This window comes from Nothoprocta perdicaria, unplaced genomic scaffold, assembly GCF_003342845.1.
Source record: "Nothoprocta perdicaria isolate Ctin4 unplaced genomic scaffold, notPer1 scaffold_313, whole genome shotgun sequence".
NCBI classification, from domain to species: Eukaryota; Metazoa; Chordata; class Aves; order Tinamiformes; family Tinamidae; genus Nothoprocta; species Nothoprocta perdicaria.
This window is the reverse complement of record NW_020455548.1, coordinates 560,752-574,071: the sequence shown is the minus strand read 5'-3', so window position 1 is coordinate 574,071 and position 13,320 is coordinate 560,752. Positions and strand designations below refer to the sequence as shown.

Sequence of the window (13,320 nt, the reverse complement as noted above, 5' to 3'; positions counted from 1 at the left end):
GTCCCCCAAGCGCATGGGGAGCAGCTGCCTGAGAGCTTTTTCCACAGGGGGAGGGGGGGGGGGAGCCGTAATCATTCCTTGGATTATTTTTCCTGACCCTAGTTGCCAAATAGCCATCCTCAGTTTTTAATACTCTTCCTTTCTGTTGTCGGTCAGGGTTGAATTAAAAGGCTGCTGGTTCATTCCCAACTGTTAACGCTCTTTAGATGTGTTGGAAGTGGGGTTTTTTTCCCCCCCCTTCTTCTTCTTTTTATGCTCAAGGTGGCCAGTTCAAAACCTTGTGCCTCAAGAGGCATTAAACATAATGCAATTTTCTGAAAAAAAAAAAAATTGGTTGGCTGCTTGATGTTAAAAAAAAAGGCACAGTAATAGGAAAAGGTTGTGTCTGTGTTTTTAAGTTTTTCTTTATTCTGCTTTTTTGCTGCTATAAGATTTTCTTGAATTTATATTTTAAACTTTTCATGCACTTTACTGTTTCTAGTCTCAAAATGTGATATTTTTAATAAATGAAAAAATTTTCCATTATGTGAATGAAATTTTTAAACAGATCGATGGCCTATATTTATGTCTCAGTCGTACACTTAAAAAAAAAAAAAAAGTCAAATTTAAATTGTGCAATTAGTTTGAATTTCTAAGGAGCCATCTGCTGCCTTGCAAAAAGGACAATCCAGGCCGCTCCTCCGCTCTTTTGCTAGACATTTCCTTGGTCATTTTATACATAGGAAACTGTCTATAGGAAAAAACACAATTGGACCTAGGGGAGAAAATAGTCCCTGACTTTTGTTGGGGGGCTGGGGAAAACGGGGGGAGAATAAATGGTCAAAATTGGTTCAACGTAGCGACAACTCCCTTGCAAAAGAAGTGCCTAAAAACGGAGGCGTCACCTGTTGTCTGGTGGCAACTGGGAGCGATGGGGAAACCCATGGGCAGGACCCGCTCCCAAAAGCCCTTCCCAAGGACGGAGGTTTCCCCTGGGTGCGGGTCTCACTGAACACACCTCACACAGGCGCCGCGCACGCAACGCAATAGGAAAGTAGAATAGCAGGAAAAACTTAATTTTGTGGACATTGCCTTTCCGTAACCAGCCGCGGGATCCGTCCCGGAGGGGCGCCCTCAGCGCGAGCAATACTGCCTACCGGACTTCACTCCCGACGGTTTTTGAAGCTGTTTGTGTACAATGGAGTTCCAAGCTCTGCCGTGACTGTGTACGAGCTGCCGAGGAGCCCGTTTGTTAATAACAGCCCAAACCAAGAGCGACCTGTTGTAGTGCAGGGAGGCGGAGGGGGAGAGCGGAGCCGGCGGGCACGGGGGCAGCTGAGACCTGACACGGCTGTGCGCCCCACGGGAGCTCTGCGGGGGGGGGTTCCTCTGCCCCATAGCACACACTGAGCTTTTTAAAACATGATTTTAACAAGTACTGTGCAAAAAAAAATGCTTTTTTTTTTAAATCTTACCTTTTGCATGTCAGGCTCCCCCTCTTCCCCTCTCCATGTCCCTTGCATGCAGGGAAGGAGCAGTTGGGGGTGGCGTGTTCATCCCCGCTCCGAGGAGCTGCCCCTCATGCCCGGCTCGGCATCGGATGCCGGTGGCTCCCATGGCTGCTCCGAGCCCCGCGCCCGGCCTGGATTCCCAAGCTCCGTCCCGGCGCCACCTCCACACCGCCACCAGCAAAGACAAGAAACCTTCGAGGAGCAGCTGCCTGAAACCTGCTGTGGTAAATCTGTTATATCTGGGCATCTGTGTGTCTCTTCATATATCTAAACATATATATACATATATATCTATAAAAGTTTTTTACAACATGGCTGGATATCCTTGTTTGGTCATTTTAATATTTTGGGGTGAACATGTCTGCATCGCGTACAGCACAACAGGGTCTCAGAGCAGCTTTTCTTCCTGTGGCCATGAGGCCAACTTTTCCCACGGGTGTTTAGCATTCACTGAGCGAAACACTTCATTTCCCCAGGTATTCTTATGAAGAGTCCAGGCACAACTTACAACACAAACTTTTTGTTTTTTCCCGGAAGGTCCCTCTTCCTGCTACACCGGGAGGCCATCGGCCTAAGCGTGTCGTTCCGGGAGCTCAGCCTGGCCCTCTGAGAGGACCCCAAGAGCTCGGCGGGAGAAACGTCCTCTCCTCCTCCCTCACAGTTGGATTTTTGAGTCTCTGCTTCCGTGACGGATCCGAGTGGATCCAGGCACAGCTAAATCCGAGCGGGCATCGTATCGGGTGGCCGCTCTTGGCGCCCACGGTAGCCACGACTGAGCTTTACCTGCAGAAAATGAGGCCCGAGGCAAAAAGCAGAGCCAGGGAGATAGGCCCCGGAGAGGCGCAGCCTTCACCCCAGCTTGCTCATCAGAAGAAAAGTGATTTCACTCTATAGCAAATAATGAAACACAACAGGTCTCCTGGATTCGGCTTTATTGGAGGATGAAGGAGTAGAGGGACACAGTGTCTCAGAGAAGGGCTGAAAAGCAGCGGGAGCGACGCGCGCGCAGCTGGGCACGGGGTTGGCGGCACCGTGGAGGGCAGCGCGGCCCAAGCCGGGGCCCTTTCCCCCCACAGCAGGGGGCAGCGGCTCGCTCGGCTCTCATCTCCCCTCTACTGCACGGCGAGGCCTTAAGGGACCCTGGTGCTTGGTCTGGTCCTCCCTACGGACCTGACTGCCGCCTCCCACCACGTCGGCCCATGCCGCATGCACATCTGGCTGCAGCTGCCTTTGCTGCACGACAAATAACCCACACACGGCACCTCTCACTCCACACAACCCACTGCCTTACTTGGGGCTTTGGCGCCCTTGTTTTTAAGTCCAGTGCACGTCACGCCCTGCCCTCCCACTGCCACTGCTGCCTGCTTGGGTTTTGCCCTGTCCCCCCTGGAGGCCAGTGCTGCTTCCCAAGGGGGACAGTGGGAGGGCCACTCGAGGGCACTCTCGCCTCCCCACACTGAACGGAACAGTCCTGCCTTTTCCTACCCTCACAGCAGCCCTGAGAGGGAAATGTCCAAGTCCCTGAACTAATACTGTTTTCTTCCCTCTTTCAGTTTTTGATCTCCTTCCCCCGCCCCCTTCCCCCGGCCGCGCTGCAGGTCCCGCACGCCCTTGACACCCAGGGCTCCGCGGCTGCCGCTGTCCTGGCGCCCGGGCGCTGCTCTCTCCTCCCGCGGGCAGGAAGAGGCCTAGGCACAGCCCCCACAAGGTCCCCTCGAGCTCCCCACGCAGCCCAAGGAGATGGCGAGGGGGGAACCAGCCCAGGGCAGGGGGCAGGACGGGGGCTGCGCGTCCAGCCCCCCGGGACGTCCTGCGCTTGGGCAAGTCCCCCGGCACCTGGATCACCTGGGGCCCTGCTGCTGTGTGAGGAGCCCCGGGCACCTGCGTGCCCAGGGCTCCCACTGAGAAAGCAGAGCGACCACGTGGGGCCGGGCGAGCGGAGGGCAGGGCTGCGGTTTCATCCTTTTATTGAGGCTGCGGGGAGCAATGCCAGGAGCGGAGCGAGCTGCGGGTTTGCACTGCCGAGCCTGGTGCCACTGCGCTGTCCCGATGGTGAATAAACCCCCGGGGGAGGCGGGCAGCCCCACGGGGACCTGGGCAGCTATGGGGCCGCACACTGCTGCTCCGCTGCCTGGCGCGGAACTGGCGCCACTGCTTTTTTGCTGGCGTTCCTGCAGGTTGGGAGGTCAGGAAGGAGAGGAAAACGTGAGGACAGGGCTGGCGTGGGGCACGCTCGGGGGCGGCTGGTGGGGCGCCGTGCCTACCTCTGCGTGAGCCTGTGCAGGAGCACCTGGATCCAGGGCGCCTCGGGGGCCACACACACCTTCTTATTCCTCTTCAGGGAGAGGCTGAAAGGCAAGGGGACGCAGTGAGGCCCTTGCCAGGGGTTTCTTCTGTCCCCTGGGGCTGAAGAGCCGGGGTTCCCTCCCGGTGCTTCTGCAGAAATGGGGCCCGCCACTCACATGATCTCCTTCCTGCGGCAGTAAATCCCGGGCGCGAGGACATCGATGGCCAGGACCATGCCCAAGGGGACCACCTGGGAGGTGGATTTGACGCACTTGCAGCGCTTGTTGGTGAGCAGGCTCTCCAGCGACACACCTGCGCCCAGAGCAGCCCACAGGGCCCACTGGCACCGGCCCACGGCGCGGGGACGCCGGGGTCCCCAGCAGCAAAACCAGCAGAAAACAGTTAGGGAAAAGCAACACGGCAGGGAGCTCCAAAGGCAAACGGGAGGAGAAAGAAAAGCCTGAAGGACAAAAGGGACAACAGGAAACTCTCCATTAAAAGCTACTCACCGGTAACCAGTGCCCAGTGGCTGAGGAGCAGCGCGAGGGCCAGCGCGGCCGGCGGCAACCTCATCCCTGCTGAAACGCCCGGAGCGTGGCCGGCAGCAACACGCAGGGCCTCTTTATAGCCCCGCCGCGGGGGAATTCTCGCAGTAGGAAACAGAGAGGGCCCTGCTTCTGCCCAGGCCCTCCTTCTGCTTCCCTCCCCGCCGCTTCCCAGCGCACACGTGGGAGGCTGGGCAACGACGCGGGGCGAGGCGAGGGTGGGAGCCCGGCACCCCACGAGCTCCCGCAGGGCAGGGCTGCCGGAGCCACGGCCCGCGGGATGGGCGGCCCCATGCACCCTGGGGACGGCAGCCGGGTGGACGCGCGGCAGGGCTGGTGCTGGGTGCCACCGTGAAGGGTGTCCGTCTCGTGGTACCAAGACGGCCCCAAGGCATGGGCTCTGGCACTCGCATAACTCCGCACAAGGAGCAGGATTGCTGCCCTCCTCTGAGCAATGCTGTCACTAGCAGCCCTGTTGTGTCACGAGGGGAGACAAGTGGAAATGGACAACAGGAGAGCACCTTTGTGGGCCTGTTAATGCCCCTCTTGCTAACCCTAGCCCTCCCCTTGAGGGTCTACCTGTGACAGCCCTCACTCCCACCTCGCGCTCCAACACGGCCATCTCTGACCTGCTCCCCGGAGTCCCCCCAGCCCTCACATCTGGAGAAGGCAGCCAAAGATGATGATGGCAACCGGTAGATGAGTGATGTCAACTTTAATAGAGAGCCCCGTGGGAGCGCCGAGGGGAGCTCACGCACCGCGCAGGAGCCGCGGGGCACGTGGCGTGAGGAGGGGAGGCAGGCGGGCGCGGGGCTTGGGTGTGCAGGGGGCTGCCAGCACCACGGAGGGGCAACGCGAGCGGGCGGCAGCGCTGCCGGGCCGCAGGGACGGCTGCTGCTCCGGCCATCTGCGGCTCCCGTGGCAGCTTCCTCAGCGCGCAGCCTGTTTCTTCCTCCTGCCCACGGCGGAAAGGGGCAATGGGTGAAGAGGGGGCTGCCGCCCCAGGGGCCAGTGGTGGCCTCAGGGGGGACATTCCTGGCTGGGGAGCCAGGAGGGCAACTTACACGCTGGGAAGGTCCTGCAGGAGCTTCTTCACCCACAGGGTGTTGGGCTGCACGCACACTCGCTTGCGGGTTTTTAACACGATGCTGGAAAAGAAGCCAGGGCGGCGGCGCCGTGAGGGGAGCCGGGGCAGCGGCCATGGAGCCGGAGCGTCCAACGGCAGGACAAGGCCAAGGTGCCAGCACGGCCACATTGCCACCTACATGACCTCCTGGCGCCGGCAGCTGCTCCCCGCCGGCCGCACCTCGACGCTCTCGTAGAGCCGCGGCGCGATGAAGCTGCTCGTGGTCTTGGCGCAGCGGCAGCTCAGGTTGCTGTTGGCTTCCAGCAGCCCTGCGGGCACAGGGGGGCTGCGGCCCAGGCCCCAAACCCGCCACCCCCAGCCCCTCTCTAGAGGGCCCCTCCGCTAGCTCTCTCCGGAAAATAAGGGGAAAAAGGGTCAGAAAAAAAAGGAAAACTGGGTGGGAAAGAGGGAGGGCAGCCTCACCTGCGTCAGCGGGGCGCTGGGCACCCAGCAGCAGCCAGAGCAGCACGGCCGCCCGGCACGCCATGGTGTCCCGCGGGACGCCCGGGGCAGGAAGCGGCGGCTCCCGGAGACGCTGGCACCTATTTGAGCAGGGAAATAGGAGAAGTGAAGCCGCGGCTTCCCCCGGCTCCTGCAGCCCGGCGCTGCCGCGCGGGGGGTTTTGCCCGGCGCCCTTCCCTGCTGGAGGCGGCTGCCGAGCCAGCAGCGGCGCTCGTGGAAAGCGGCTCCGCACTCGGCTTCCCTAAACCCCTTCTGCTCGGCCCTTCCTGAGCCGCCCCTTCTTGTAAAGGCAGCCGCTCTTCCCGCCGATGGTTCTTCCTAGCCCGCACTACCCCCAAATCTCAAGTTTTTTTTACTTTTTTATTCTTTTTTTTTCTTTTCTGGGGAAGGCACAGATATTACTCATTTCAATACAGGTGCTATCCCTGAGTCAGCGCAGGCCACGCTATGTGGCTGCTGCTCCACACTACCATAAGCACCCACTCACTCATGTCATATACATTTATATTGTGTGTGTGTGTGTGTGTGTGTGTGTGTGTGTGTGTGTGTACATACACACGCTGCCTTCCTCCGCCCTGGGGCTGCGTGAGGCCAGGGTGGTGCCAGGCAAGTGCTGCTGAATGGCAGAGGCCCTCAGTGAAGTGGCTGCCGGTGACTCCTTGGAAAAGGGGATTTTGCAGCCCCAGAGCCGGCACCTCCCACGGGCTGCACGGCTGCCGACGTGCCTGGTCGCACAGCGCAAAGTGCAGCGAGTACCAGCCCCGTTGCATGCTCATCCACACACATCCTGTGGCCAGATCTCCCCTCTGGCCCAGCTTTGGGGGTACTTGCTTTTGCCGTTTAGCCCGCGGCCACTTATCCCAAATCTGCCAAGCACGTCCTGGCTGCCGCTCTTTTGAGTTCTGTCAAAACGATGTTCTAGGCAAGACCCAACAACACTCTGAGAGGAAAAGAAATACAGATTTTATTCAGCTTGAGTTTTCAGGGCTTGACAAACAGTGGAATGTAATAAAATAGGACACTTGGCCTGTCCACGAGTGCTTCGCACCAAAGGCTTTGGAAAACAGTCCCTGTGGAGGCGGGAAGAGCCCTTGCAAGGGGACATGTCCCAGGTGACTAAAGGAGGGGTCTGCACTCACGCGGCTCTGCCACCCAGTGCTGGGGAAAACGCACCCACGGGAGGGCTGCAGGGCCAAGCGGCCACGGAGGGGGGCAGCCTTGGGGCTCCGGGGACGTTTTGGGCCTTGAGGCTCTGGACAGCAGCTTCCTTAGCAGGAACCTCACTTTTTCTTCCTGCAGAAAGCAGAAGGAGGGGAAAGGGGTGAAGGCGCCGGCGGGGCCGCGGGGGAGGAAGCGCCTGCGCGGAGCCGGCGAAGGCGCCGTGCTTTCCCCGGGCCCAGGTGATGCTCCACGTCACCCCGCAGACACTCACGTGCCAGCGATCCGCTTGAGGAGCTTCTTCACCCAAAGCGCCTCAGGATTCACACACACCTTGGAGGAGGTTCTTAACTTGATTCTGGAACAGGAGCAGAGGTTGCGACTGTTACTCTCCCTCCCAAGGCAGGTACGTGAGCAGCTGGAGCGGATCCGGGAGCAAGAGCTTCCTCCTGCCCTGCTAGGGTTTAGGGGGGATGCAGGGGGGAGCCACAGAAACAGGCTTGTGCAGAGGGAGGCAACAGGACAGTGGGGAGAGAGTTAAAAACAAGATGCAACAAATCCCCATGCGCAGCAGGGACTGCCACCCAAAAGCAGGTTTCTCTGCAGATTTACACATGAGGAGATGTCGGCAAAACCCAAGTAAGGGCACTGCATCCATTGCTCGTCCATTGGGACCAACGGGAGAGAACAAATAGGTGCCAGAAAGCAAAAGCAGGTAATTTCATGTGCTATCATTTAACGCACTGCTTTAGTAAACACAGCAGTAATGAGACCAGGGCTGGCACCAAAATCTGCCTGCTCTCGGCAGTGCTCTATCCTGGGAGGGAAAATACGGGTCTGGGGTACGACTCCTCCTACCAAGGCATCTAAAGAGGCACTTCCTCCAGACTGCAAATGCTGCTACTGAGGAAAGAGCCTTTCCACTACTGCAAAGGTTTGCCCACATTGTCAGCATCTCATTTCTGGATTACGACTTTGGAGGAGCCAAAGGAGGTAGGAGGCAGGTGGCGTTTCCTGGGTCTGGACAGGCTGAAAACACCACAAGAGGGACACCAGGGACAACATGGCCCTTCTGCTCCCCAGAATCCAAATCAGTGGCTTGTTGTTCATAAAAGAAGAAAGGGCAGCGGGGCAGCGCGGTGGCTGCCCCAGTGGAGCGGGGCGCAGCCGTGTGCTCACTCACATGATCTCCGTGCGCCTGCAGGTGCTGCCCACGGGCCGGATCTCGAGGCTCTCGTACCGCTTGGGGCTGATGTACTCCGAGGTCGTCTTGACGCACCTGCAGCTCAGGTTGCCGTTCATTTCCAGGATGGCTGCCCAAGAGAGAAGGCGACGGCTTACGCAGGCAGTCGGGGACATGTATATATGCAGCAGACAGTCTTCCCCTTTCTAATGCTCTTTTTAAAAGGGTCTCAAGGGCAAGTGCAAGAAACAGCTAGAACCAACAGCCTTTCTGCACCCTGCCCTGCAAGAAACCCTCCGATCAGCAGCCAGTTTGTGCAAATCCAGCGTTTAATTCCCACCACCAGCCTGCCGGCAGCTCACCTGCATGGGTTGGGAGGGACGCCAGGAGGAAGAGGAGGAGGAGGCAGCAGCAGGCAAGCAGGGGACAGCTGGATCCCATCCTGGCTGCGCCGCGTGCCCGGGGCCGCTCTGCAGGGCCGGCCGGGGAGAGGCTCCTATTTATCCGGGGAGGCCGGCGCGGCGGCCCAGCCAGATTGGAGCGCGAGCGGTCACAGGTGACAGGCGGCCCGTGACAGGCCCGGACTTCACTCGTGGGCCGCCCCCGGGCGCGCTGAGTGCGCGGCGGGCGACGGGGGCGAGCGGCGGCGCCCGCCTGGATTCCCCCCGCTCGGCTTCCCCTCTGCCCCCAGCTGCCCCCGCGCCGGCACGGCCGCCCGCGGCTCCCTGCAGCGCTCACCCTCCCGCTGCAGAAAGCACCCAGAATCAAACCAGAGCACAAGCCCCGCGGCAACAGGGTGGTTTTTGGTGTTTGCATGCAGCCCGATGTTTACGTGTTTCTGCAGCAGGGCTGTAATTCACCTTGCTGCTTGTGCCGGCTCCCGCACCAGGGCACCGCGCAAGGGGCCAGGGCTGCGCTTCTCCGCTGCGCGTTTCCAGTCACCTCCCAGCGCTTCCCCACGCCAGGAAAATGCCCAGCAAACATAAGCCCCGGCCACCACGGCAGTGCTGGCGGAGGCAGCCTCGTTCTCAGCCCCGCAGGGTCGCGTCCAAAGGCTGCAGCAGTTCAGCAGCAGCAAGTCCAATTTTACTCACCAGTGTCATACCTTTAGGTGGCCCTTTGAGGGAGGACAGGGGCTCTTGCGACCTGAGCCCTTGGACACAGCACAGGGACCTGGCCGGAGATGCTTGGATGCCCTGCGCTGTCCCGGTCGAGGTCTCATCACGTCACGTCTGGAGCGCCCCGGGCCAGAAAGGGGAGCAAACCCCTTGTTCAGGCACGTGAGGAGCCTGCGCAGCCCACGCTCGCTGCCCACAGGGCCATTTAACTGAATTTTGCCACCCCCCAGGCTGGGCTGGAGTCACTACTGTCTTTTTTGGCCATGAAATTAAATAAAGCCCAAGCCCTCAAAGGCCGACGTTGCACTTAGCACTTAACTAGTGACCATATGTGCAAGGTGCTTGTTCATCTATGGGTTTGACCCCCCCAAGACCGGTATTTTTGGTCTCTCTGACAGCAGATATTCAAAGCCCTTTTGGGACTTGGTGAGACTGCCAGGGCTGGGGCTGCCCAGGGCCAGGCGAAGCGGCCAGCTGGGAAAAGAAAGGGGAAGGGGATGCGCAGCTGTGGGGCAGAAGTGGGCAGGAAGGAAGAGGGCAGCACAAGAACTGTGCGGTTGTGTAATAACCTTCATAATTCACAGCCTGCAAATCTCCTCAGCATTTTATAGCGTAATGGAATAGTGCATCAAGAGAAAGGTCTTGCACAAGCCCATACAGAGACTTGTCCTCCAAGGTGGGATTAGTGAAATCAAGGAATGCCTGACACATGCTGGGCACAGCTGTCCAAATCCTTCAGCATTCCTTAACAGGAAGGTGTTTGATGGATACCCAGCTGGGTCTGGACAACACTCCTTGGGTTTTTCAAGCCATATGATTTATGGGGCAACCAAAACAAAACAAATCAACAACCTGTTGGAGGCCAGTTTGCACAAGGCCTGATTTGCACACCCAGATTAAAGGAGCTCTGATTTCTGGTGGGGCACTGGCCACCATTATCTGCATGGCTGTGAGGAGAAACTTAGAGCAACTTGGGGTTCTTTCACAGATAGGTCCTACTGATTCATACCTAAACCCTGATTTTCATAGCCGAGCCCAGCTCTTGCCCAGTTACTGAAGTGACGTGCTTGGATTTTCCTCAGGACATGAGGTCATCTGTTGAATGCCCGTGGCCTCATCCCCCAAAATGCACATTTGACTAGCTGGTCCCAAAGCTCTTGAGGTTTGAGACAGAACGGGGAAACGGATGGGGACGCAGCAATAAGGAGAACTTAGCGTAGATACTGTAATTGCAGGGCTCTATGTGGTTCGGAAAGCTGCGTTTTTGGTGTACGACCACACCAACAAGCACTGCGGTGTCTTCTCAGGAAGGAAAAGCAGGCGGTCGCTGCTGGTGGCCGATATTTCTGCCTGCCAAGTGGTAATTCCGAAAAGGGAAAAGGAGGGTGAGGATCTCCCCTCAGACTATATTTAAGCTCACCGCTTCCCGGATGCCAGCAACGCAGAATAGCAGCCCTCACGTACCGATCTGTGCCCCTGCCAGCTCAAGGGTGCCAGGAAGGATCTCGCAGCGCGGGCACTTAGGGCAGCAGCTGCATCGGGGCAGGCGAGAGGCGCCCGAACGGCAGCCGCCGTCACCCACGCGCTGCTCCGCTGCGCGGCGGCGCTGCGGGCACGGCGCGAGCCCCCGCGCCGCTGCGGGCAACGAGCTCTCACCGAGGGCTGCCCTGGAGCCACTTGGGGGTTTTCTTGTTTGCTATCACATCTCGTCCTCAGATGGACCTTGTGGAAACCCCTCCTATGGCACCTTAGCTGAGGGCCTGCAGGAGCACAGTGCAAACAGCTCCCGAGGGACAAGAGCGTGGCAGGAAAGGAGCGCTCTGTTGGGAGGCTTTGCTGCACTTCTGCAGCCATTAAACAGCTTAAAATGACACAATTCAGTGTTGGTAAGCTATAAAAGGTCCTAAGCTCGTTCATCAATATCTCCTCAAAGACACTGCAAAATCAGACCATGGGAAACGAGAGGGGAGTCAGGCAAGCTCCTTTGGTCAGGAGAAGGAAACTCTTTCTGGACAGGCAGATTGGAGATACTATGGGTCTGAGTCCCCTTTGGGAGTGAAAAAGGTGCTACATTTTAAGACACACATCAAGGATGGAGCAAGAACCTGGCCGGTAACAGCAATTTTGGAGATGACCAGAAAACCATCTGAGCTAAGCACACCAGGACAAGAAAAGCACACCAGGCATTTGCAGCATCAGGCAGGGCTGGACAAACGCCCAGCCCTAGCATCACTTCAACGGAGATGATGGCTTTCCTGCCCTTGAGAAAAGATCTAGGCCCTCAACAAAATAGTGCCCAGGGATTCATAAGAAGTTGTGTTCAAAACATGTGCAGTTAAGGCAGAGACAGGTAATCTGGAGCATCTCAGACGTCCTGAAAGCACTAGCTGGTTGTGACTGAAAGTGAGCTTTGGGGCACCCTCCTCTCCGCAAGCCACCCAGCCTGCCCTTAGCTGACAGATCACAGCTGCTTGAAAAGTGGCAAAACAAAACGAAAAAAAAGAAGATACCAACCCCAACCCCGCAACTGCTGTGGTCTGTGGTACGTCATCTGCTGCAGAGATAGCTCCTGCTGAAACGTGCGGCGAGTTTCATGCACACCAGCATTGGCACTACCCACGAAGGCAGCGTGTGAAACCCCATTCAAGGGCACACGGAATCAGATCGCCAAGTTATTCCCTGCTATGGTGGAACAGAATCCCTTTCCACTTCAAACAGTACCTCATTCCAGCCCCAGGCTCATTCCACAGTCTCCCTCCAATCCTAGCCACAAGGTCCTCGCATCATCTCGCGGCTCTAAGATACTCTGCCAACCAACCTTCATTGCTTTAGATGAGAACACTGCTTAGCTAATCCATCACCATCTTCCCCTGACGTCCCCTCTTCCGGCTGCATTTTAGTAAGAACAGTTCATTTAAGCTCTTGGCCTTCCTTCCCACAGAGCAAGGAAGCAAGTGTTGATCCACCTCCATCTGGAGCTGCTAAAATGTGTTTCTACCCTTACAAGGCATCCAAGCTTAAAAGACAAAGACACTGCCCTAAACTCCCAGTGCCCTGGGGGCACTGGACTCAGATCAGGCCCATCTGCACGTTCGTGGTCTGCTCTGAAGCCCTCAGGCCGCTCTGCTCCCCATCGGCAGCCACATGAAGGGGCCCAGGCTCCTCATCCCGGTACCGGGGCACAAACCATCCTTTCAAATCGAGAAATCTCCCTCCCAAGGCACCAGCCAAGTGCGTGAGTCCCCAACACCATGTGCTGGTGGTTTCCAGCTCAGCCCAAACTCGGCCCCGGAGTTTTATTTATGCTCAGATGCAAAAGAGGCTGCGCTAAACTCCAGATATAGAAATTAAAAACAAGAGCACCCAAATTAGAGAAAGCTGATCAAAAGCAGTCCAAAATTACCTCATTCAAGCCACCTACCAAAGGAACTGTCCCTTATTTTATTAGAGGATGGCACGTGGACTTGCCAGGGAGGCGGCAGCGGGAGAAGACCTCATTTGGGCTGTGGGATGATACCCACCCTCTTCATCCCTGCAAGCAGACGAAACCAAAAACCTGCTCAAAAATATCAGCGCTTTTTCAAGTACCAACGGAGCGTCTGATACAGGTCTACTTGAGAGCCCAAGACAGGGGACACCAACAGAGAGAGGATAAAGAGGAGGGATGAGGAGTCTCTGTGCCGAGGGCACCAAGTGAGCGCAGGACCTAGTCCCAACTGCTGCCCTCGTGCCCTGCGCCCACACTCTCCTGCTCGGGGGTGCCGGTGCGGTGCCCCACGCTCTGCCCCATGCCATTTGCATGAGGGCACAAGCCGAGGAAGCCGTCTAGACGCTGCAGGTGTGGGGGCCACTGGGGGCTGCTTGTGTGAGGGCAGCAGCCCGGCCTCGGAGCAAGCCCGTGACGAGGAGAAACCGAGCGGGGCCGCGCCGGGGAGAGCCAATGAAGAGCTCG

General features: G+C 57.9%; 3 protein-coding genes across 3 annotated transcripts; all 3 read right to left on the bottom strand.

Moving 5' to 3' along the window:
- Positions 1-3,750: 3,750 nt before the first annotated feature.
- Positions 3,751-4,349, bottom strand: LOC112950273 (C-X-C motif chemokine 13-like). Its single transcript, XM_026042765.1, has 3 exons — positions 4,286-4,349; positions 3,953-4,088; positions 3,751-3,838 (listed from the first exon to the last, which is right to left on the bottom strand). Exons 1-3 carry the CDS (start codon positions 4,347-4,349, stop codon positions 3,751-3,753), a joined length of 288 nt encoding a protein of 95 aa, XP_025898550.1.
- A 1,032-nt stretch (positions 4,350-5,381) lies between these two features.
- On the bottom strand, positions 5,382-5,934 carry LOC112950271 (C-X-C motif chemokine 13-like). Its single transcript, XM_026042764.1, has 3 exons — positions 5,871-5,934; positions 5,587-5,716; positions 5,382-5,469 (listed from the first exon to the last, which is right to left on the bottom strand). The coding sequence occupies exons 1-3, from the start codon at positions 5,932-5,934 to the stop codon at positions 5,382-5,384; spliced, it is 282 nt and encodes a 93-aa protein (XP_025898549.1).
- A 1,255-nt stretch (positions 5,935-7,189) lies between these two features.
- LOC112950270 (interleukin-8-like) lies at positions 7,190-8,691 on the bottom strand. The gene is made up of 4 exons (XM_026042763.1): positions 8,613-8,691; positions 8,251-8,380; positions 7,342-7,425; positions 7,190-7,202 (listed from the first exon to the last, which is right to left on the bottom strand). The coding sequence occupies exons 1-4, from the start codon at positions 8,689-8,691 to the stop codon at positions 7,190-7,192; spliced, it is 306 nt and encodes a 101-aa protein (XP_025898548.1).
- Positions 8,692-13,320: the final 4,629 nt, after the last annotated feature.